Source organism: Muscardinus avellanarius (genome assembly GCF_963383645.1).
Source record: "Muscardinus avellanarius genome assembly, chromosome: 12".
Lineage (NCBI taxonomy): Eukaryota > Metazoa > Chordata > Mammalia > Rodentia > Gliridae > Muscardinus > Muscardinus avellanarius.
In genome coordinates this window covers 104,705,995-104,728,057 of record NC_137798.1, presented here as the reverse complement: position 1 = coordinate 104,728,057, position 22,063 = coordinate 104,705,995, and the positions used below count along the sequence as shown (strand labels likewise).

Here is a 22,063-nt window from a genome sequence, read left to right as displayed (position 1 = left end):
GATCCTCCTGTCTCAGCCTCCCGAGTACTGGGATTACAAGCATGCCCACCACGCTGGCTCCCCCCATGTTCTGACCAACATAGAGGGTCAGATATTTGCTGTGATCTGGTACCGGCCTTACAAAACCCAGAACTGTGGGACTGAGAGAAGACACTACATCAAGACATGTAACAGAAGAAAGGACCGGAAGGCAGAAGAGACCCAAGCACATGCAGGGGAGCCGCTGCGCTGCACCCCAGCCTACTTTACTTCTATTTTGAAACAAGGTCTCACAGGTTACTGCGCACGAGCCTTGAACCTGTGATTTTGTTGTCTCAGCCTCCCAAGTCCTGGGAAAACAGGCGTGCACAACCATGCCAGGCTGTCTGGCTCATTCTTTTTTTTTTTTTTTTTGGTGGTACTGGGGTTCCTGGAAGCCCTGCTACCTCTGGGCTACACTCCCAGGCCTATTTTTACATTTTTATTTGGAAACAGGGTCTCCTAAGCCAGCGCGCAGCTGGCTTCGAGCCTGCGCGATCCTCCTGTCTCTGCCTCCCAAGCGCAGGGATTACAAGCGTGCGCCACCACGCCCGGCCGTCTGGCTCATTCTAAACTGACCAAATAAGGTCAGTGTGCTGGTGAATTTTTCACACTCCGTTTTTATTATTCTTCAACTAAAACACAAGAGGCCAAGCCCCTGTAAACATATACACAATTTTTTTTTTTATTACTGGGGATTGAACCAGGCTGTATATATACTGAGACATATCCCTAGACCTTTCAAAAATTTTGTTTAAAAATTTTGAAACACTCAAAGTCTCACGAAGTCTCTGTCACTGGCCCGGAACACGTGGCCCTCTTGTTTCAGCCTCCCGAGTACTGGGTGTGTAGGTGTACATCGCTGTGCCTAGCTTTGTGCAATTCATTTTAAGCAATGAACACACACACACTTTTATGGTAAAGCTTTCCACTGTATCAGAAAATAAACTGCTCTGAATGAGGGTAAAATACTTAATTTTCACAGAAGGAGGGCAAATATAAAACAATGATCTGGGATCCAAGAAAACTAAGGCGATTCTCCCACGGTGAAGCAACACGTTCTTTCCTAGAGAACTCTCTCGTGCCAGAGTGAACTGACGACTAGGTCCTGCGCTGTCGTCAGGACTCTGGCTTCTTCCTGGCCTTTCATTTCTAAAGCAGAGACCGGCCTCAAGAACAGAGTCGAGATTGATCTACTCCTCCCATAAGTCACTAAGAACACGGATCTCTCTAATCAACTCTGCCTCCCAGATCAACACACCGAATGAAGGGCCCGACTCAGTCAAACATCCAGTGAATAGGTCTGCAGATGGTAATCAACATGCTAAAACATAACAAAACCACGGGATACCATTTTTCCACTTAGCAAATGACCCACACTTTCAAACTGCCCCCGTGCTGGACAGATGCGATAGGTGGACACCTCCCACTCTGGGTGGACGTGCTTATGATTCCAGCTCCCTCAGAGGAGCGAGGACAATACCTCAAAGGCTTTTGCAAACTCATCTCCAAGCCGGGCTTGGGGGCGCATGATTGCAATCCCAGCATCGGGGAGGCTGAGACCGGAGGATCGCAGTTTGCAGACAGCCTCAGCCTCAGCTACTCAGGCCCTCCGCAAATTAGTGAGACCCTGTTTATTTTATTCAAAAATAAAGAATAAAAATAAGGCAGAGGGTGTAGCTTGGAGGTCGAATGCCCCTGGGTTCCATCCCTGGACCCCCCCCCCCCTACAAACTTGTCTCCTTTGACCCTATGTTGGTCAGCTTTTCCACTGCTGTGGCCATGACACCTGACAAGCACAACGTAGAGCAAGAAAGGTTCACGGGCTGCAAGGTCACAGGGGCCTGAGGTTCGGTGCACGGCCGGCTGGCTCTTTGGAAAGCAGATAAAAACATACTCCCAAAGAAGGCGGCAAACAGCTAAGATGCCCACCCCTCCTCAGACACCTATAATGTCATGAGGTTGTGATAAAAATGCCAACGGCTCTTCCCACAACGAGATGAGCCAATTCAGAGTTCCAACTATTTTTGCTATCAAAATTATTGTTAAATATTCTTAGTAAACCATATATAGCCATGGTTATATTAATGATGTTAAATATTCTTAGTAAACCATATATAGCCATGGTTATATTAATGATGTTAAATATTCTTAGTAAACCATATATAGCCATAATTATATTAATGATATTAGAAACCAAGAATTGAGCTTAAGATAAAAAAACTCTAAAACAAAGAACCAAGAAAACACTATAATATTACAATTTAATAAGAAATATCAATTATATCTCTAATAATGTTCCCCAATGAAAGGAAACAGATCTCTTTTTAAAGTGGCCAATCCCAGGGCTGGGGCAGGAAGGATGCAAAATGAGCACGGGGCCTCGCACTGTGTCAGAAATCAAGGGACAGGGACTAAGCACAGCCAGCCGGTGCAGTGACACACACCTGCAGCCCTAGCGTCGGGAGATGGAGCCAGGAGGACCGCAGCTTCAGGGTGGGCTTTGGCAACTTAGAGAAGCCCTCATCAACTTAGCAACATCTTGTTTCACAATACAAAATAAAGGCAGACATGGTGGCATGTGCCTGTAATCCCAGTACTTGGAGGCCGAGTCGGGAGGATCACATGTTCAAGGCTAGCCTCAGCAATGCAGTAAGACTCTCAGCAACCTAGTGAGATCCTGCTGCAAAATAAGAAATGAAATCGGCTGGAAGTGTGGCTTGGAGGCACAACACCCCTGGATTCGCTCCCCAATACTAAAAAATAAAAATAAAAAATAAAAAAGGTAGAATGTGCCTGAGTTCGACCTCTAGTACACACACACACACACACACACACACACACACACACACACACACACACGCTATTTCAAAAATGCACAGACACCCAGGAATTGAAATTATGCAGCTGAATACCAGGAAGATTAATGATTTTAATACAGTGAAACATGCTGAAATCAGATACTACATTACAATTAATAATAGTATTTATATAAAAATATCAGAAAAAGTTTAAGTTGTCACTACTTGAGGTTAACTGGTAACTCAAAGACAAAAGAATTATGGTTATCCTACTTTTTCCAGTAGGAATTCTCTTTTGTGTGTGTGTGTATGGTACTAGGGATGGAACTCAGGGGCATTCTACCTTCAAACTACAGCCCCTGCCCTATTTTTTATTCTTTATTTTGAAACAGGGTCTCACCGAGTTGCAAAGGGCCTCACTAAGTGGCTGAGGCTGGCTGCGAGCCACGATCCTCCTGTCTCAGCCTCCCAAATACTGGATTAGGACTGTGACCACCATGCCCAGCAGTAGGAACTCTTATTTCAGGATGACCAAATATCTAGTTGGTAAGGAAAAAAAATGACCATTTACAAAAGAATGCCAAATTAACTGGTGAAACTACTATTTCAGAAACAATTATCGAGAGCTGTTTAAAACATTGCCATCCCATTTATGGGGAGCAGTGTCAGGGTGCCAGCGTCCACAGGTACTTATTACCAGTACTCGAGAGCAAGCTGTCAGCACCCTCATTTGGTGGGAAAGCTGAGCTATTTCTTAGCCAACCAGAAATTAAGCACCTCCCACAGTGAGGACACCATCTCCTGCGTTTCACAGCACCACCTCTGATGAACTCCAGCGGAAAGGGCTCCTTTACACAACTACAGGGAGGAGTGGGTATTAGGCAGAACGACTGGCCTGGGTAACGTGACAAGTCGTGGGTTGGTTTAAGACGCTCCAGACTGGCTGAGTGTCTGGCAACGGTGCCCCTGGCTATCTGGCAGAGCAAAAACAAATGTCTGTTGAAAACACTTTCATTCTACATTTCAACTTGTTTCAAATATTTGAGCATCATGACCAGAATATAATTTTTAAAAATCAGGTACATACAAAAAAATATTATGAGCTGAATGTGACAAAAACTGCAGACTGGTCCTACCTGACCACTGCAGCACAGCTGTGCTTGCTTTTTTTTTTTTAATTTTATTTATATGTGGAACATACTGAAAATGGTATACATTTAAGACTGTGCTTGGTGCTCCTCCCCTTGTTCCTCTCCCCCCTCCCAACGCTACATTCATACTTGTACTCATATTCGGGCATAGCTCCTCTATTAGTCAACCTCGGCCTCTTCCTCTCCTCTCCTTCCTTTCTAGCTTTGCTGAGGTTTCTCTTCCATTATCTGGAGTCCCTCTGGTGTCCCCAATGCTCCCTAGTTTGAGCATATTAGAGAAAACATATGCCCCTTCTCTTTCTGTGCCTGGCTGATCTCACTTAACATACTCTTCTCCAGGTCTTTCCATCTTCTTGCAAATGGCATGATTTTATTCTTCTTTATAGCTGAGTAGAATTCCATTGTGTGCATTTCCCATAATTTTGCAATCCATGCATCTGTTGATGGGGACCTGGGTTGGTTCCATATTTTGTCTATTACTAATTGTGCTGCTATGAACATGGGTGTGCATATGTTACTGTAGTTCTCTGATTTCAACCCCTTTGGAAAGATACCCAGGAGTGGTAGAGCTGGATCATATGGTGGATCTATTCCCAGTTTTCTAAGGAATCTCCACACAGATTTCCATAGTGGCTGAACTAGTTTGCACTCTCACCAACAGTGTAAAAGAGTTCTCTTTCCCATATCCTCGCCAGCATTTGTTGTTTTCTGATTTCTTTATGCTTTCCACTCTGGTTGGGGTTAGATGGAATCTCAGTGTAGTTTTGATTTGCATCTCCCTGATGGCTAATGATGTAAAACATCTCTTCATGTATCTATTGGCCATTTGTATCTCTTCTTTTGTGAAGTGTCTATTCATTTCAGTTGCCCATTTCTTGATTGGGTTATTTGTTTTGCTAGTATAGTCTTTTGAGCTATTTTTATATTTTGGATATTAGCCCTCTATCAGAGTGGTGGCTGGTAGAGATCTTCTCCCATTCTGTAGGCTTCCTCTTTAGGTTCTCGATGGTTTCCTTTGATGAGAAGAAACTTTTTAGTTTGATGCCATCCTGCTTGTTAATTCTTGCTTTAATTTCCTGTGCTTTGGAGGTCTTGTTGAGAAAGTTACTGCCTATGCCTATATGTTGGAGTGTTGAGCCTATGCCCTCCTCTAATAACTTCACAGTCTCTGATCTATTTCTGTCTGAGATCCATATTGAGTTGATTCCTGTACATGATGAGAGGTAAGGATTTAGTTCCATCTTTCTACAAATGGATAGCTAGTTCTCCCAGCACCATTTGTTGAAAAGGATGTCTTTTCTCCAGCATATGAGTTTGTCCCCTTTGTCAAAGATTAATCGACTATAGGTATGTGGGTTTGTTTCTGTATCTTCTATTCTGTTCCACTGGTCTGTATGCCTGTTGTTGTTCCAATACCATGCTTTTTTTTTTGTTTTGTTTTTGGTGGTACTGGGAATGGAACCTTTCTACCTCCGGGCTACACTCCCAGACCTATTTTATATTTTATTTGGAAACAGGGTCTCTTAAGCTAGCAAGGCTGGCTTCGAACCTGCGCGATCCTACTGTCTCCGCCTCCCAAGCACGGGGATTACAAGCATGTGCCACCACGCCCAGCTACCATGCTGTTTTTACTACTACTGCTCTGTAGTATAATTTGAAGTCAGGGATTGTGATGCCTCCCGCATGGTTCTTATTGCTGAGGATTGCTTTGGCTATTCTGGGTCTTTTCTTTCTCCATATAAAATTCATGACTGATTTTTCTAGGTCTATGAAGAATGTTGTTGGTATTTTAATGGGAATTGCATTGAATTTATAGATCACTTTTGGCAGAATGGCCATTTTGATGATATTTATTCTGCCTATCCATGAGCACGGGAGATCTTTCCATCTTTCAAGGTCTTCTTCAATTTCTTTCTTTAATGTTTTATAGTTTTCTTTGTAGAGGTCTTTTACATATTTGGTTAGGCTTATTCCTAGGTATTTTATTGGTTTTGAGGTTGTAGTGAATGGAATTGTTTTATTTCTTTCATAGTGGATTCATTGTTGGCATAAAGAAAGCAACTGATTTCTTTAGGTTGATTTTGTACCCTGCAACTTTGCTGAATTGGTTAATCAGCTCCAGAAGTCTTTTGGTTGAATTCTTTGGGTCTTCTAGATTAAGGATCATATCATCTGCAAATAAGGATAGTTTTAATTTCTCTCTTTCTATTTGAATTCCTTTGATTTCCTTCTCTTGTCTTATTGCTGTGCCAACAGTCTCAAGGACTATATGGAAAAGGAGTGGTGATAGTGGGCATCCTTCTTTTGTTCCTGATTTTAGGGGAGATTCTTGCAGTTTTCCCCCATTCAATATGATGTTGGCTTTGGGTTTATTATATATTGCCTAATGATGTTGAAATACGTTCCTTCTGTCCCAATTTTCTGCAGTGTTTTAAACATAAATGGGTGTTGGATTTTGTCGAATGCTTTTTCAGCATCTATTGATATGATCATGTGGTTTTTGTTCTCAGTTCTATTTATGTGGTGAATAATGTGTATTGATTTGCGTATGTTGAACCAGCTTTGCTTTTCTGGGATGAAACCAACTTGGTCGTGGTATACAATTCTCTTGATATGGTTTTGAATGCGTATAGCTAGTATTTTGTTTAGAATTTGTGCATCTATGTTCATTAAATATATTGGTCTGTAAATTTCCTTTCTTGAGGTATCTTTATTTGGTTTGGGGACTAAAGTGATACTGACCTCATAGAAGGAATTTGGAAGAATTCCATCTCTTTCAATCTCCTGGAACAAGTTGTTAAGTATTGGTATTAGTTCTTCACTGAAGGTTTTATAGAATTCAGCTGAAAACCCATCAGGGCCTGGGCTTTTTTTTTGATGGCAGAATTTTTATTGCTGTTTCTTTCTTGCTATTGGTTGGTTTAGGCTTGCTTTGTCCTCTTGGTTCAGTTCAGGTAGGTTATATGTGCTTAGAAATCTGTCGATTTCTTCCATGTTTTCCAGTCCATTGGAGTATAAATTTTCAAAAGAGTTTGATAATCCTTTGAATTTCTTTACTGCCTGTGGTGATGTCTCCTTTTTCATTTCTGATTTGAATGATTTGAGTTGATTGTCTCTTTCTTTTGGTTAGGTTGGCCAGGGTTTTGTCAATCCTATTAATCTTTTCAAAGAACCAGCTTTTTGTTTTGTTGAGTCTTTAAATTGTTTCCTTGTTCCCTATTTCATTTATTTCTGCTCTGATTTTAATAATCTCCTGCCTTCTGCTGGCTTTGGGATTAGACTGTTGCAGTCTTTCTAGGTCCTTGAGTTGTGTCATTAGGTTGTTTAGTTGGCGATTCTGTGTCATTTTTATGTGGGCACTCAATGCTATAAACTTTCCTGTTTTGGGAGGGGGGTGTTACTGGGGTTCCAGGAAACCCTTCTACTACCTCCGGGTTACACGCCATGAAGGTTGGCTTCGAACCAGCACAATCCTCCTGTCCGCCTCCCAAGCACGGGGATTACAAGTGTGCGCCACCACACCTGGCATAAACTTTCCTTTTAACAGTGCCTTCAAAGTGTGTGATAGATTTTGGTAAGTTCTTTCTCTATTTTCATTTATTTCCAGAAATCTCTTTATTTCCCCCCTAGTTTCTGATCTCACCCATTTGTTGTGCAATAGTGTATTATTCAATCTCCATGTATTTAAATAGTTTATCTTGAATTTCCTGTTGATTTCTACTTTTATTCCATTATGGTCTGAAAAGATGCAGGAAATTATATTACATCTTTTGAATTTGCTTGCTTTGTGCCCCAGGATGTGATGCATTTTGGAGAAAGTTCCATGGGCTCCTGAGAAGAATGTGTATTCCGTAGTTCCTGATTGAAATATTCTGTATGTCTGTTAGGTCCATTTGGTTTATAGTTTTCTTTAGTTCTAAAGAGTCTTTACTCATCTTTGCCTTGAAGATTGACCCAGTGGTGTGAGAGGTATGTTAAAATCTTCCAATCTTATTGTATTTGGGTCTATTTGAGATCTGATGTCCAGGAGGGTTTGTTTTACAAATGTGGTTACACCCATATTTTGGAGCATAGACATTTCCTATCATTATATCTTCTGGGTGGATTGTTCCTTTTAATAAAAGGAAGTGCCCTGCTTTGTCTCTTCTGATGTGTTTTAAAGTCTGTTTTGCTGGATATCAGCATTGCTATCCCTGCCCGTTTTTGGCATCCACTGGCATGATATATCTTTTTCCATCCTTTCACTTTCAATCTGTGAATGTTTTTGGCTGTAAGGTGAGTTTCTTGCAAACAGCATATATTTGGATTATGTTTTTTTTGTGTGTGTGTGGTACTGGGGTTCCTGGAAGCCCTTCTTCCTCCAGGCTACACTCCCAGACCTATTTTTACATTTTTATTTGGAAACAGGGTCTCCTAAGCCAGCGCGCGCGGCTGGCTTCGAACCTGTGCGATCCTCCTGTCTCTGCCTCCCAAGTGCGGGGATTACAAGCGTGCACCACCATGCTTGGCGGATTATGTTTTTCAATCCACATTTCCAGTCTATGTCTTTTGATTGGTGAGTTAAGTCCTTTGACATTCAGAGTTATTATTGAAATATGATTTTTATTTCCTGTCATTTTGTGTTCTAATTTTTGTTTGGTATAATATTATTTCTCTTTACTTAGATGCCCTGCTGATCAACTTCATCTCTTCTCTGGTTCTGTAACTTGCTTCTTTTTTTTTTTTTTTCCTTTATAGCTTATTTCTTTAAGTATTTTCTCTAGGGTTGGCTTTGAGTTCATGAATTCTTTGAGATTCTGCTTATCTTGAAACACTTCTGTTTCTCCATCAATTCTGAATAATAATTTTGCTGGATACAGCAGTTTTAGATGAAGTTTTCTTCCAGGATCTGGATCATATCATACCAGTCTCTCCTGGCATTCATAACTTGGGTCGTATAGTCTGGGGTAATAAGTTTTGCCCCTATATGTGACCTGTTTTTTTGTTCTCACTGCTTTTAAGATTCTTTCCTTGGCCTCTATATTGGTCATTTTGATTATTACATGGCATGGGGAGGTCCTTCCTTGACCTTGTCTTAATGGTGTTCTGTATGTCTCCTGAACATGTAAGTCCAAGTCTCTTTCCATGTTTGGAAAATTCTCTGAAATTATTTCTCTGAAGAGATTACGAATGCCCTTGGTCTGTACTTCTATCCCTTCTTCAATGCCTTTTATTCGTAAGTTAGGATGTTTCATATTCCCATAGTTGCTGGATGTCTAGGTTTTGTTGCTGTAATGACTTCTGTATGCTGTTGACTGTGCTTTCAGTTTTGAATGAGTTGTCTTCTAACAATGATATTCTATTTTCCATTTTATCTAATCTTACAGAATTTCTTTCTACTGTTGTCTTTTCATTTATTGACTCTTTCATTTCATTCCAGACCTCTTTCTGATTCATTCTTAGTGTTTCCGTTTCCTCTTTCATTTTCTGTACGGATGCTTTGAGGCCTTTCATCATATTGTAGATCAGGATTCAGAATTCTCCTTCTTGCATTTCTTGTAGGTCAGTATTTGCAATTCCCATTGTTTCTTCACTATTCCTAATTCTCGTATTTTTCAAGGTTCTCATGCTTGTTTTTCTGATCTTTTGGCATCTTTGTTGTTGTTATGTCTAATCCAGTCTTAGTAGTAGAAATTTAGAAGTGTCAGCAGGTAAGCAGTACTTTTTCCAATGATGAGGGATGGGTGATGGGTCCAAGAGTTGAGTAAGGTAGAGGATTTGATTAGGTTGAGGAAGAATTTAAGTATAATGAGGTAGTATCTGGTTGAGAATAAGAGAAGGTTAGATAGTAGGACTCTTGTATTTAGTAGAATTTTTAAGTATGGAGATCTGAAATAACTTCAGTATTAAATAAGGAAACACAGTAAAGAAAAAAATGCTTTGAGAGAAGAAAGTAGATAGGGAAAGTGAAGAAGTTTGGGGGGGAGGAGCAAACAAACACAAAGAAAGTAACAAAACAAGATACAAAAGCTAGCCAGGCGTGGTGGCGCATGCTTGTAATCCCTGTGCTTGGGAGGTGGAGACAGAAGGATCGCGCAGGTTTGAAGCCAGCTTTGCTGGCTTAAGATACCCTGTTTCTAAATAAAAATATAAAAAATAGGTGTCTGAGAGTATAGCCCAGAGGTAGAAGGGTTTTTCCAGGAACCCCAGTACTACCAAAAAAAAAAAAAAAAAAAAAAAAGGATACAAATGCGAATTATTGTACATAAAAAAAAACAAAAGAGAAAAAAGGACAAAAATAAAATAAAATAAAAAGAACTAGCGACCATGTGAGACAACAAAGTAAAACAACCAAACAAAAACCCAAATAAAAAGAAAAAACCAAAAAAAACACAAAATAAAACAAAAAATCCTACAAATTTATGAATATGAAGTGGGCCCATATAATATATGAATGTCTGATTGCTGTGGTAGCTCCTGGAGTATATTCCAATGTCTCTTATTTGCTCTGTACCCTATTGTCAGCTTCTGAACACACTCACTGAGTGTTTGGGACTGAGTGTTTGGGCCCCTCTCTCGCCTCTGACAGCTTTGTGTCAGGAGTCACTGTTAATGAGTTCTGTGCAAGTTTGGGTTTCTGTGTATTTCCAGCCTGGAGTCTGCACCTCTACACTCTGCTTCCTTACCTGCAGGTGTGGAGGGCGTCCAATGTAGTCTTGGAGAGACCCCCTGTGGCTGTGCTTGTTTTACCTACATGACGAATTCAACAGTATGTGCAACAGACAAGAAAATATGTAAAAATTACACTGCAGGCTTTTTAAAGAACCAAACTGATTTTCCATAAGTGAAAAATATGTGAAATTAAAAGGTCAATAGATGGGCTGATCACATATAAAGAAATCTAGAAATTCTCAGAAATTGTTTAGAAACTTTAGTAGCAATTTATAGCAATGTAATTTTGTTTGCTGACCACAATAATTAAAAATTGTGGGTATATTTTCTATTTCACTTTTGCAATTATTTTTTTACTGTATTTCATGGTAAGATACGTAAGGAACGATTACAAGTCAATAATAAGAAAGTCAGCCTAAAAGTAGACAAAAGCTAGGTGTGGCGGTACACACTTGTAATCCCAGTACTTGGGAGGCTGTGATAGAAGGATCTATGAATCATAGAATGATCTATGAATCAGTGAATCTTTGTAAAAATATACAACAAAATGGAAAAAGATATTACAAACAAATCAAAATCAAAATCCAGGCCCACAGAAGTAGCTCTATTTAGATCACATAAAAGATTTAAAGTCAAAACTGTAAACGGAGACATGGGTCACTATATGATACTAAAAGGATCAATGAAAGTTACATAAAGCATCTCCAGGGACTTTTAAACAACTATATGACAAACCATATATGGTGTTGCCTACCGATAATTCCAGAACTTGGGGGCTAAGACAGAAGAATCCCAGGTTTGCAATTAGATGCGGTAACCTAGTGAGGCCCTTTCTCAAAATAAAAAATAAAAGGTCTAAGGTTATAGCTAGAGATAGAATGCCCCTCAGTTCAATTACCAGCACTAAACAAAAAGAGATATCAAACCCAGATATGGACATAACGACAAAAAAACCTCAGGCCATTATCTCAGATGAACATCAATGCAAAACTTCTCAACAAAGAACTAGCAAGCTGAATCCAACAGCACATCAAAGAAAAAATTATACACTATTACCAAGTGGGTCTTATCCCGGGGAGGCAAGCATGGATGGTTCAGCACATGTAAGTCAGTAAGAGTAATACATCACATACATCACATCAACAGACTGCAGAACAAAAACTATTATGATCACTGAAACAGAAAAGGCATTTGATAAAATTCAACATTCTTCATAAGGAAAACTCCTCAGAATATTAGGTACAGAAGGACTATACCTCAATATAATAAAGCTTGTATATACTGAATGAGGGAAAGCCAGATCACAAAGTCTTTCAAGCAAAACGCAGCTGAGGAAGAGATGGGTTTTTTTTGTTTGTTTTTTGTTTTTTTGGTGGTACTTGGGGTGGAACCCAGAGGGTTTCTACCTCTGGGCTACATTCCCAGGCCTATTGCCTATTACATATGTATGTATGTATGTATGTATGTATGTATGTATGTATGTATGTATAATTTTTTTGTGTGGGTCTGGGGATGGAAACCAGGGGCATTCGACCTCCAAGCTACACCCCCTGCCCTATTTTCTATTCTTTATTTTGAAACCGGGTCTCATTGAGTTGCAGAGGACCTCACTAAGTAGCTGAGGCTGTCCGCGAACCACGATCCTCCAGTCTCAGCCTCTGGAATGCTGGGATTACAAGCGTGTGCCACCACGCCCGGCTGAGGAGGAGATGTTTTCTGAGGGGCCATCTGCCAAAAAGCTGAAAACTACCGAGGCTCAACTACTTGTTCCGCCCGTGGGACACAAGGGAAGCGCAGCACCTGGTCCTCGATTCCTTTCGTCATAGTCACAGGGTCCCTGTGCCAACCTCCTGGACCTGCTGCCGTCCCTGTGTCCGTGGGAAGCCCAGTCTCCAGAGGTGCTTTGTGAGGTGGAGACTCATGCTGAGAAACCCATGGGAAAGCACCGTCCAGGTAGGATTAGAGACTTCCCACTTAAAACTTAAATCTTAGGTTTCTCTGCTATGGCTTCCCATGTTCACTTGGTCTTCTGAGTTCCTCTGTCCAGCCTTTCAGCATGGGTCGGAAGTGGCCGAGTACAAGGACAAGGCATTTCTTCTCCCTTGGTATCAGCAGTAGTACACCAGGGAATTGAGCTCACTGAAACCTGTTTTGTGTTTCTAGATGGAACCAACATTTTTTAAGTACTCACTTTTTTTTTTTTTTTGGTACTGGGGGTGGAACCCGGGGCTTTTCTACCTCCGGCCTATACTCCCAGACCTATTTTATATTTTATTTGGAAACAGGGTCTCACTAAGTTGCTGAGAGCCTACTAAGTAACTGAGGCTGGCTTCGAACCTGTGCAATCCTCCTGTCTCAGCCTCCCAAGTGTGGGGATTACAAGCGTGAGCCAACACGCCCAGCTTAAACACACTTTTTGATTCACTTATGTGTCAAGAAATAAAAGAATCACACGCCAGAAAAAAAAAAAAAAGAATAAAGCTGGAGGCATCATAATACCTGACTTCCAAATGTACTACAAAGCTATACTAACCAAAACATAACGACACTGCCATTAGAACTGACACACAAACCAATGAAACAATAGAAAAAAGAGAAATAAACCCAGTCACAGCCAATTGATTTTTACAAAGGTGATATTTTAAATGGTGCTGAGAAAACTGGATATCCACATGCGGAAGAATGAAAGTCGACCCCTCTCAAGAAACACTCAACAGAGCAAGGAGGCAGCTTAGAGAACTGGAGACAATATTTACAGAGTTCTCATCCAACAAAGGGTGGATATTCAGGATGTAGAAGAAAACCAAAGGCAAAAGCAAGCAAACAAGAAACACCCACAAAGCTCTTTTTTTGGTGGTACTGGGGTTCATGGAAACCATTCTACTTCTGGGCTACACTCCCAGACCTATTTTATACTTTTTTAAAATTTGGAAACAGGGTCTCTTAAGCCAGCAAGGCTGGCTTCGAACCTGCGCGATCCTCCTGTTTCTGCCTCCCAAGCACAGGGATTTTAAGAGTGCGCCACCACGCCTGGTCCAGAAAGCTTATTTTAAAATGTGCAGTTCGTAAGCTAGGCGTGGTGGCACACGCTTGTAATCCCAGCACTTGGGAGGCTGAGACATCGCAGAGGTTTGAAGCCAGTCTCAGCTACACAGTGAGGCTTTCAGCAACTTAGTGAAACCCTGTTTCCAAAATAAATAAACAAGTATAGCCAGGCGTGGTGGCGCACGCTTGTAATCCCCGCGCTTGGGAGGCAGAGACAGGAGGATCGCGTAGGTTCGAAGCCAGCCAAGCACACTGGCTTAGGAGACCCTGTTTCCAAATTAAAAAAAATGTAAAAATAGGTCTGGGAGTGTAGCCTGGAGGTAGAAGGGCTTCCAGGAACCCCAGTACCACAATAAATAAATACATACATACATACATACATACATACATATGTGTATATATATAGACACAGACACACACATACAATTATATACAAATGTTATATACAAATTTACACACACACACACACACACACACACACACACACACACACACACACACACAATACACACACACCGAAAATGATCTGAAGAGACATTTCCCAAAAGAAAAGGCACAATGGCCAACGAGTAAGTGAAAACAGGCTGGACACAGTACCGATGGTCAGGTAAACACGAATCCAGACCACAATGGGTGCCGCTTTAGTTGCTTTAGTCCAGGTAGAAAGGTTATTACTCAGAGGATAAAAAGTAACAGTGCTCGTGAGGCTGTGGTGAAACAGGAGCTCCTGCTCACCCTGGTGGGAATGTGAACACAGCCATTATGGAAAACAGTGCAGAGGCCCCTCGAACACAACACCCTGTCATTTGTGGGAACATATCTGAACTTGAGGATATTAAGTGAAATAAACCAGACACAGAAAGACAAAGGAAGCCTGTTCTCACGAATACGGGGACTGGAACAGCTCATCTCTGAGGGCTGAGGGCAGAACAGCTCCAGGAGTCTGGGAAGGCTAAGGGTTAGGACGTTAGAAAACAGATGCCAACATACAGTAAAGAAGAGGAGTAAGGTCTAGCTCTACAGCACAGCAGGGGCTTAGTTTATAATAACTTGTTACATATTTTAAAATACCTAGGAGAGGAGTTTGAAGGTTCCCACCACAAAGAAATGATACATGTTTGAGGAACTGGAAATGCCAATTACCCAGATTTAATCAGTGTGCATTGTACAAATATATCAAATTATCACACTGTACCCCATAAATATTATGATTATTATCTGTCAATTAAAACAAAAATATTCTTGTCCCTAGAAGATGCTAGGATGAACTTATTACTTTGAAAAGGGTACATAAAAGGAAAAGCTCAATAACTTAAAAGAAAAGAGCCCGCGTTGTACTTGAAATCTGGAGATGGGGAGCAGACCGGCAGCTGCCGGCAGCAGGGTGGGCAGTAGAGGCTGCTTTTAGAGGAGGTGGGAATGTTCTACAGCCAGAGTGGTGAGGGTGCAACGCCGCCCACCTACTGAAACAATTAAAACTGACACTCATGATGAGTGAATTTTATTATGTCTCAATAAAACTCTGAAAAGTCTATAACTTGTAAGTTTTTAAAAGTCTAGGGATGGAGTTGAAGTTATTCTCAGAATAACGCATGGCTTTAAACTCCTTTATTGTTAAAAAGCAAACAAAAAAACCAAGTAAGTGCTATTTGATTTAATCAACAAGGAAAGTGATCAAAGGAATAGGATAAATAATTAAAAATAAAAGTAGAGAAGAGACACGGAACACAACAAAATGTCAAGAGAATAAAGGCCACCCCGAGGAGGCACGCAGGCGAGCTTGGGGAGCTGTTCCTGCACCAGGCGCAGTGCTGGACGGAAGGTGCAGATTAGCGCACGGAAAAGCATTGGGCCAAGCTGGGCATGGTGGTGCACGCTTGTGATCTCAGCATTCGGGAGGCTGAGACGGGGATCTCGGTTTCTGGACAGCCTCGGCTACTTAGTGAGGCCCTCTGCAACTCAGTGAGACCCTGTTTCAAAATAAAAAACAGGGCTGGGGGTGTAGCTCAGAGATAGACTGTCCTGGGTTCCATCCCCGGTACTGAAAAAAAAAGGGGGGGACTCGGCCTCAGCCCTGCACAGGGCCACCCACTCGCTGCAGGCTTAGGCCCTATCTTGACGGGTGACGGCGGGCGCGCCGGGCTGCCTGGAAACCTTCAGAGACCTCCCAGAAAGAGCAGAGTGCCTGCAGCACCGCAGCTGAGGTTCCATAAGACACACTAATGCGAAGAAGAAAATGGCACACTAGCTTCATGTAGTAAACACGGATCTTAAGTAAACAGAATCGGCAGTGTATGAAAATAATAATACATCACAACAAAATTAAGGATTATTCAGGTAGAGATCATTCAAACCAGAAAAATCTGTCAACACAGCAACCCTGCTGCACTAACACCATATGGAGAGAAGTCGCATGGTCTGCTAAGGCCCAGCAGCAGCACGCAGCCCGCACGGCCAGCCAGGGCCCTGCTGCCATGGACCCTGGACACCAGCCCGCAAAGACCAGTTCCCACAACCAAGAGACACTTCTGCGATAAACGAGGCCACCCTGAAGCCATTCACCACCACGGGAGCAACAGGATGCCTGCTACCACCTTGTTATCTGTGTTTAACTGGTCCTGGCCAGCACTGTCAAATTAGAACGACTAGCAGGTATTGGTATAAATACTGGAAGAGACCTGGGCATGGTGGCACACACCTGTAATTCCAGCTACTCAGGAGGCTGAGGCAGGAGGATCACAAGTTAAGGCCACCCTGGAAAACTTAGTGAGACCCTGCCTCCAAATACAATTTTAAAGGGGTTGGGGATGTGCTCAGTGGTAAAGCACTGCCTAGCATGTGTGGGTAGAATCTCTAGTACCTCAAAAAACTCCACCTCGTCCCCCAAATTACTAAGATTAATATGAAAATGTGGTAAGGTGACGTTATACGGAAGTATTTATTTATTTATTTATTTATTTATTTATTTATTTATTTATGGTGGTACTGGGGTTCCTGGAAGCCCTTCTACCTCTGGGCTACACTCCCAGACCTATTTTATATTTTTGAAACAGGGTCTTAGGCCAGCGCGGCTGGCTTCGAACCTGCGATCCTCCTGCCTCCGCCTCCCACAAGGGGATGACAAGCGCGCCCACGCCCGGCTATAAGGAAGTGTTTAAAAACCAATGGCTTTCAGGAGTTTTGGCAAGAACCGATCTGAAGCAGAAACGGAGCAGCTAGAGCAGCCACAAAGGTGACAAGAACACAAGGTGCTTAGGAATAAATTAATGAACAGTGAGACATCCAAGAAAACCCGAACTCTTAAAATAGACAAGAAGACCCTGGACGGGGAGGTTACGCAGAAGTGTCAACTTCTCCAAGCTCATACTGGACTTTCTCATCATGCCCACCAATCCATTTTTTCTTAACTATGATATTACTTTAGCTTAGATACCGAAGCAACTGTTCACTAACAGCTGATACAGAATCATGACAACGTCAGCAAGAGGAGCTGGCGGGCGGATGTGAAATCCCGCCCACATGTGGGCTGAGCGTAGACTCGGCCCTTCTGGGGCCGGTGAACGTTTCAGTGCCAGCGGAAGGCTACTGAGTGTCACTCTTCCTGGGGAAAACGAGAAAAGTAGGGAATGGAGGTTGAGAGCAGCAAACAGGCGCAGAGCAGACGGCCGGGAGAAAGAGGCTGGTGCAGACTCCCTGGAGAACGTCAGAAGACAGGACACCGCTGGCACCTGCAAGGGCAGAGCCCCATCGTGCCCTCACTGCACACAGCACGGGGCGGCCCACAAAGGCTCTGTAAGAGTCATGCACGGCCTCTTCCATCCAGACATCCAAACTGTCTGACCGTGGCCTACTGGGAGCACTGGAGGAGGAGTCCTGTGCACACATCCCTTCCGGCATCTCGCTGGTGGGCTGCTGAGCCCGCGAGGGCGGGGCTTAGTCGTGTTGGCTGCTGTGGCCCCAGCATCCACAACAGGGACTGCTTTCATGACACTCCCTACACACTCGCCGCCTGGGAATGGGCGCGGAAGGTGTGCAGGAGCGAGAGGCGCCCTCACAGCCGCTGAGCTGCTCTGTCGGTGGGGGTGGGGGCTCCTAGCAAGCAGGGCAGGAAAGCCACCTGCAAGCCCAGCAGGCCGTGGAGCTCCGGCTCGGCCCGGAGCGCAAGGCCTGGGAGTCAGCCATGAAGAAGACAAGCTTCCGCTCTCACGAAGCGCACACTCAACGAGTGAGGACTGCAAATGATCCATTATTACAAACTTAGCTATGAAAAATATCGATTTTCTTTATTCGCTCATCTTACATTTAGCAAATAGAAAGGTTCTCGGGTTTCACAAGTTTTCTTTTGGGTCATTACCCCCTTTTCCTTGTGAGGTTGTAAGTACCTCAACCTCAGACCCCTGCAGGACTGAACCCCTCAAGTGGAAAGGGACAGCGTACTGTCGGGGGTCCGCGTGCAGAGCACTTTGACTAATGTCAAAGAAGCAGCCGTGGCTGAAGGTGATCTCCAAACGAGTCACAACAAACAAAGCACTGAGTCTGGAAGGACGAAGAGGCCCTACTACAACTTCTCAGTGACCTGCTTGGAGGAGCTCCTCTCTAAGTCGGCTGAGTCCTAAGACCAACAACAGAATTACCTGAGAGTAGTTGGCTAGCTCACCTGAAATTGGCATGAAAAGATTTTAAGTTTCTTCTGCTTTCTCAGTGTAGTATAATACACTAGTTATTAGGTTTTTATCTTAATAGCCCTGGAAGTTTTAAATGTTAGTTGAGTAAATAAGTTAATGGCACTTAGTCCAAGAAAAGCTCAATCAAGAAGAAAGGATGCTCCCGCAAAATATAAACACAGCAAAGGCCAAGGAAGCAGCAAACTATCAAAACATTATTCCTCCCGCCACAGCCCAAATCTGACTTTTAGAAGACAAGCATCACCTTTCAGAGATGGCAGTCTTTGCAGCTCTCTGTTGTTGCTGGCGTTGAGCCGTGAAGAACTCTGCCGTTTTTCTTTCCTCAAGACGGGCTGAGGGGCTGGGACTTTTATTTTAGAAGATGTCGAAGACTGGACAGACACAAGGCTGTTTTTCCTGCTGGAAATTGGCTTCCAAAATAAAGACAAAAACAAATGAATATGGAAAAAGGCTGTATTTAAAGCACAATTAAAAGTCAGAAAAGCACACAGCCAAGCCTCACTGCGGAGCAGTGGTCCTCACTCCACCACAAGAGCTGCTAGGGGGCGAGGCTCGCGTCCCCCAGCAACACGAGGGTGCACGGCTCACGGGGCACCTCATTTCTTACGGCCAATGCAGACTCTGACGTCTCCCGTTTTACCATGCAGCTGATGTGGCAGGCTGAGGAATGGCCTTCCAAAGGCGCCACATCCTAGTCGCTGGGGCTGTGAGTTTGTGAGCTCAGTGGCAAAGGGGACTCTGCCGATGAGACTCAGTTCCCCTAGAGGGGGGATGATCCTGACTGGCAGGTCAGCCCAAGTCATCAGACAGGTCCTCAGGGAGGGAGGCAGGCAGGAGGGCTCACAAGGGAAAGCAAGGAGTCGAGAGGTCCGAAGACCCCAGAGCTTGCTGTGAGGACCACAGAGGGGCTGCAGCCGAGAAGCACGGGCAGCCATAGGCGCTGGGAAGGCCAGAGGATGGACACAGCGCAGCCTTGCCCAGAACCCTTCAGACACCTGGCCTCCACAACTCTAGATGGTAAGTCTGTCTCTGGCAAGCCGCTCAGCTTATGGCTGTCTGCACAGAGTGACAGGAAGCAACACCCCAAAAGCCGCGGAAGAGCACAGGTTTCCTGGCTAGCTAGCCACTCAGCCCTCAAGGGTGAGTGCAGGCTGCATCACGCCGCTTCCTGAGCCAGGAACTGTTCTCCCCTGGCTCTCTCGTGCGTCCGCCTCCAAGCTGCTGATTGAGGCCTTCGTCTCTAGGCAGCCTCACGGCCCCTATGGCTTCTGACATCCTGAGCTGGGGTGCACACTGGAGGGGAGCGGGAGCGGCCTGGGTACCCACAAAGGCCGGAGGACGCTGGGGCTGCGGGCGCCCAGCAGGAGAGCTCTGTGGGCAAGGAGCAGCAGCCATGGGATGCCCAGTTTGCTGCCACACCACCCAGCAGTGACGGCCCCCGGCTACAATGGTGCTGGCCACCGAGATTTCCAGGGCACACGCTGTGCCCATCCGTCTGCCCAAAACGGTGTGGTTTGTTCCTGCACAGATGTGCGCTCCGAGGTCTGCCAAGCTTTGACCTAGTACAGACCACCCAGCCCACTCCAGCTGTACCGGGCACGAGAGCACAGCCATCAGAGCTGGGGATCGGCTCCTACCCCGAGTGGAGTCTCACAGCAGTGAGGGCTGCTTTGTTTTTAATAAGCTGTGTAAGAATTTTTGGAAAGAGTTCCCCAAGACCAATTCTCTCATCTTCATCCACAACAGCAGGCAGAGAATCCTGAGCGGGAGTGACAGGCCCACGGCCTGCATCGTCCTGTTCAGCGCGCGCTCTCCTGCGCTGCTTGGGTCCTGATGCCGCGGTGGCTTTAATGTGGCTTGTGATCCCTTAGGGGTTCGCGTGTGGAGGCTTGGGGTGGCAGTGGGAGGGGTGTGGGCCTGTGGGAGGTCCACATTGCCCTGGGGACATGCCTCAGGAGGGACTGTGGGGCACCGGTCTCCACCACACACTCCTACCACTGCCGTCTGTCATTCAGGCTTCACCAAAACTGAGCCAGCGCAGGCACCATGCCCTTGAGCCCCTTCTCTTTGTGAGCACCCTGGGTCAGGTATAATGACGAAATCTGACTACTATAACACCTGCCTCTCATCCCATGTGATCATGAAAGAACAGATATTTTGTCCTTAAAAACCTATCTAAAGGCGGGCGTGGTGGGCACGCTTGTCATCCCCGCGCTCAGGAGGCGGAGACAGGAGGATCGCGCAGGTTCGAAGCCAGCTGCTCTGGCTTAAGAGACCCTGTTTACAAATTTTTTTTAAAAAAGTATAAAAATAGGTCTGGGAGTGTAGCCCGGAAGTAGAAGGGCTTCCAAGAACCCCAGTACCACCAAAAAAAAAAAAAAAAAAAAAAAAACCAAAAACAAAAACAAAAAAAACCAAATAAACCTATCTATAAAGCTGGGGTGTGGTGGCGCACGCTTGTAATCCCAGCATTCCAGAGACTGAGACCAGAGGATCATGGTTTACGGATAGCCTCAGCTACTTAGTGAGGCCCTCTGCAACTTAGTGAGTCCCTGTTTCAAAATAAAGAATAAAAAATAGGGCAGGGGTGTAGCTTGGAGGTTAAATGCCCCTGGGCTTCATTCCCAGACCTTAAAAAAAAAAAAAAACCCTATCTATAGCCGGTATGGTGGTGTATGCTTGTAATCCCAGTTCTTGGGAGGTTGAAACAGGAGGATTGCAGGTTCGAGGATAGCCTCAGCAAATAGTGAGACTTATGAACCTAGGAGGTCCTGTTTAAAAAATAAAAGTAAAATAAGGCTCGGAGTGTAGCTCAGAGGTAGAATGCCCCTGGGTTTAACCCCCAGCACCCCCCCCCACAAAACCCTACCCATCTATATAAATCACCTCCATGGAACTCTGCCTCTCCCCCCCAGTTAAAACCATCTGCTCAGCTTTCTTGGGGGGAACCTAGAAAAAGGACTTATTCTATAGTCACAGAGAACCCCTCCCAGAAATTACCTTGTTCTAATTGGTCAATTACATACACACGTGCTCCCATAGATTACAACTTCTACCTGCTTTTATTCTTCAATAACGTTCAATCCAGTGCTCTCCACGTAATGGCCTTGATAGACAATGGGCAGGGGAAGAATGAGAACAGCTCCATGGCTACTTCTACCAACAGGAAAACAAACTGCATCTATGTACCCAAACTCAGAGCCTGGGATTTGGTGATCCAGGGAACTCTCCAAGCAGAGTCGAATGTATCCAGAGGAAGTGAAGCCGCCCACGGGAAAGGCCTCTGCCCTGCTGCCACTGGCTCCCTCTGCCCCTCCAGGGCGTCCCCCAGGAGGCGGCCTGAACCTGGAGAAGAAAATCTAGTCCCAGGGCCCCAAGCTTAATCTTCGGCACCAACTTCCCCATTGATCCCGCTGGCTTTGTGGTGGTTAAAGGCTCCTCCAGGCCTCCCTGCCACAGGCTTCCTTCTCGCTGCCCAGCGTCTACACTGGATCCTTCGGCTCCGTCCCCACTCTGATCAGACTCCAAGGTCCTCACTGTCTCAGGCCCGCATGGCGCCCCCAGCCAGCTCCTGTGACTCCCTGGGCCAGGCTGGGTGCAGTGGCACATGCTTGTGATCCCAGCGCTTGGGAGGCTGAGAAAGGGAGAGGCAGGTTTACAGCCAGCCTCAGCTACTTAGTGAGGCCCTTAGCAACTTAGTGAGACCCTGTTT

The 22,063-nt window shown here is 44.4% G+C and overlaps 1 protein-coding gene across 4 annotated transcripts in view; it reads right to left on the bottom strand.

Moving 5' to 3' along the window:
• Nucleotides 1-22,063, bottom strand: part of PPP2R5C (protein phosphatase 2 regulatory subunit B'gamma) — a gene marked incomplete at both ends in the record, with an annotated part of 152,059 nt that overhangs the window by 105,434 nt on the left and 24,562 nt on the right. For 3 of the 4 annotated variants that reach the window (XM_080706787.1, XM_080706794.1, XM_080706792.1), the window contains one exon: nucleotides 18,596-18,761. In XM_080706787.1, the coding sequence (XP_080562913.1) occupies nucleotides 18,596-18,761 (166 nt within the window). The remainder of the gene's footprint in view (nucleotides 1-18,595; nucleotides 18,762-22,063) is intronic. The other variant, XM_080706791.1, reaches the window with a different exon arrangement.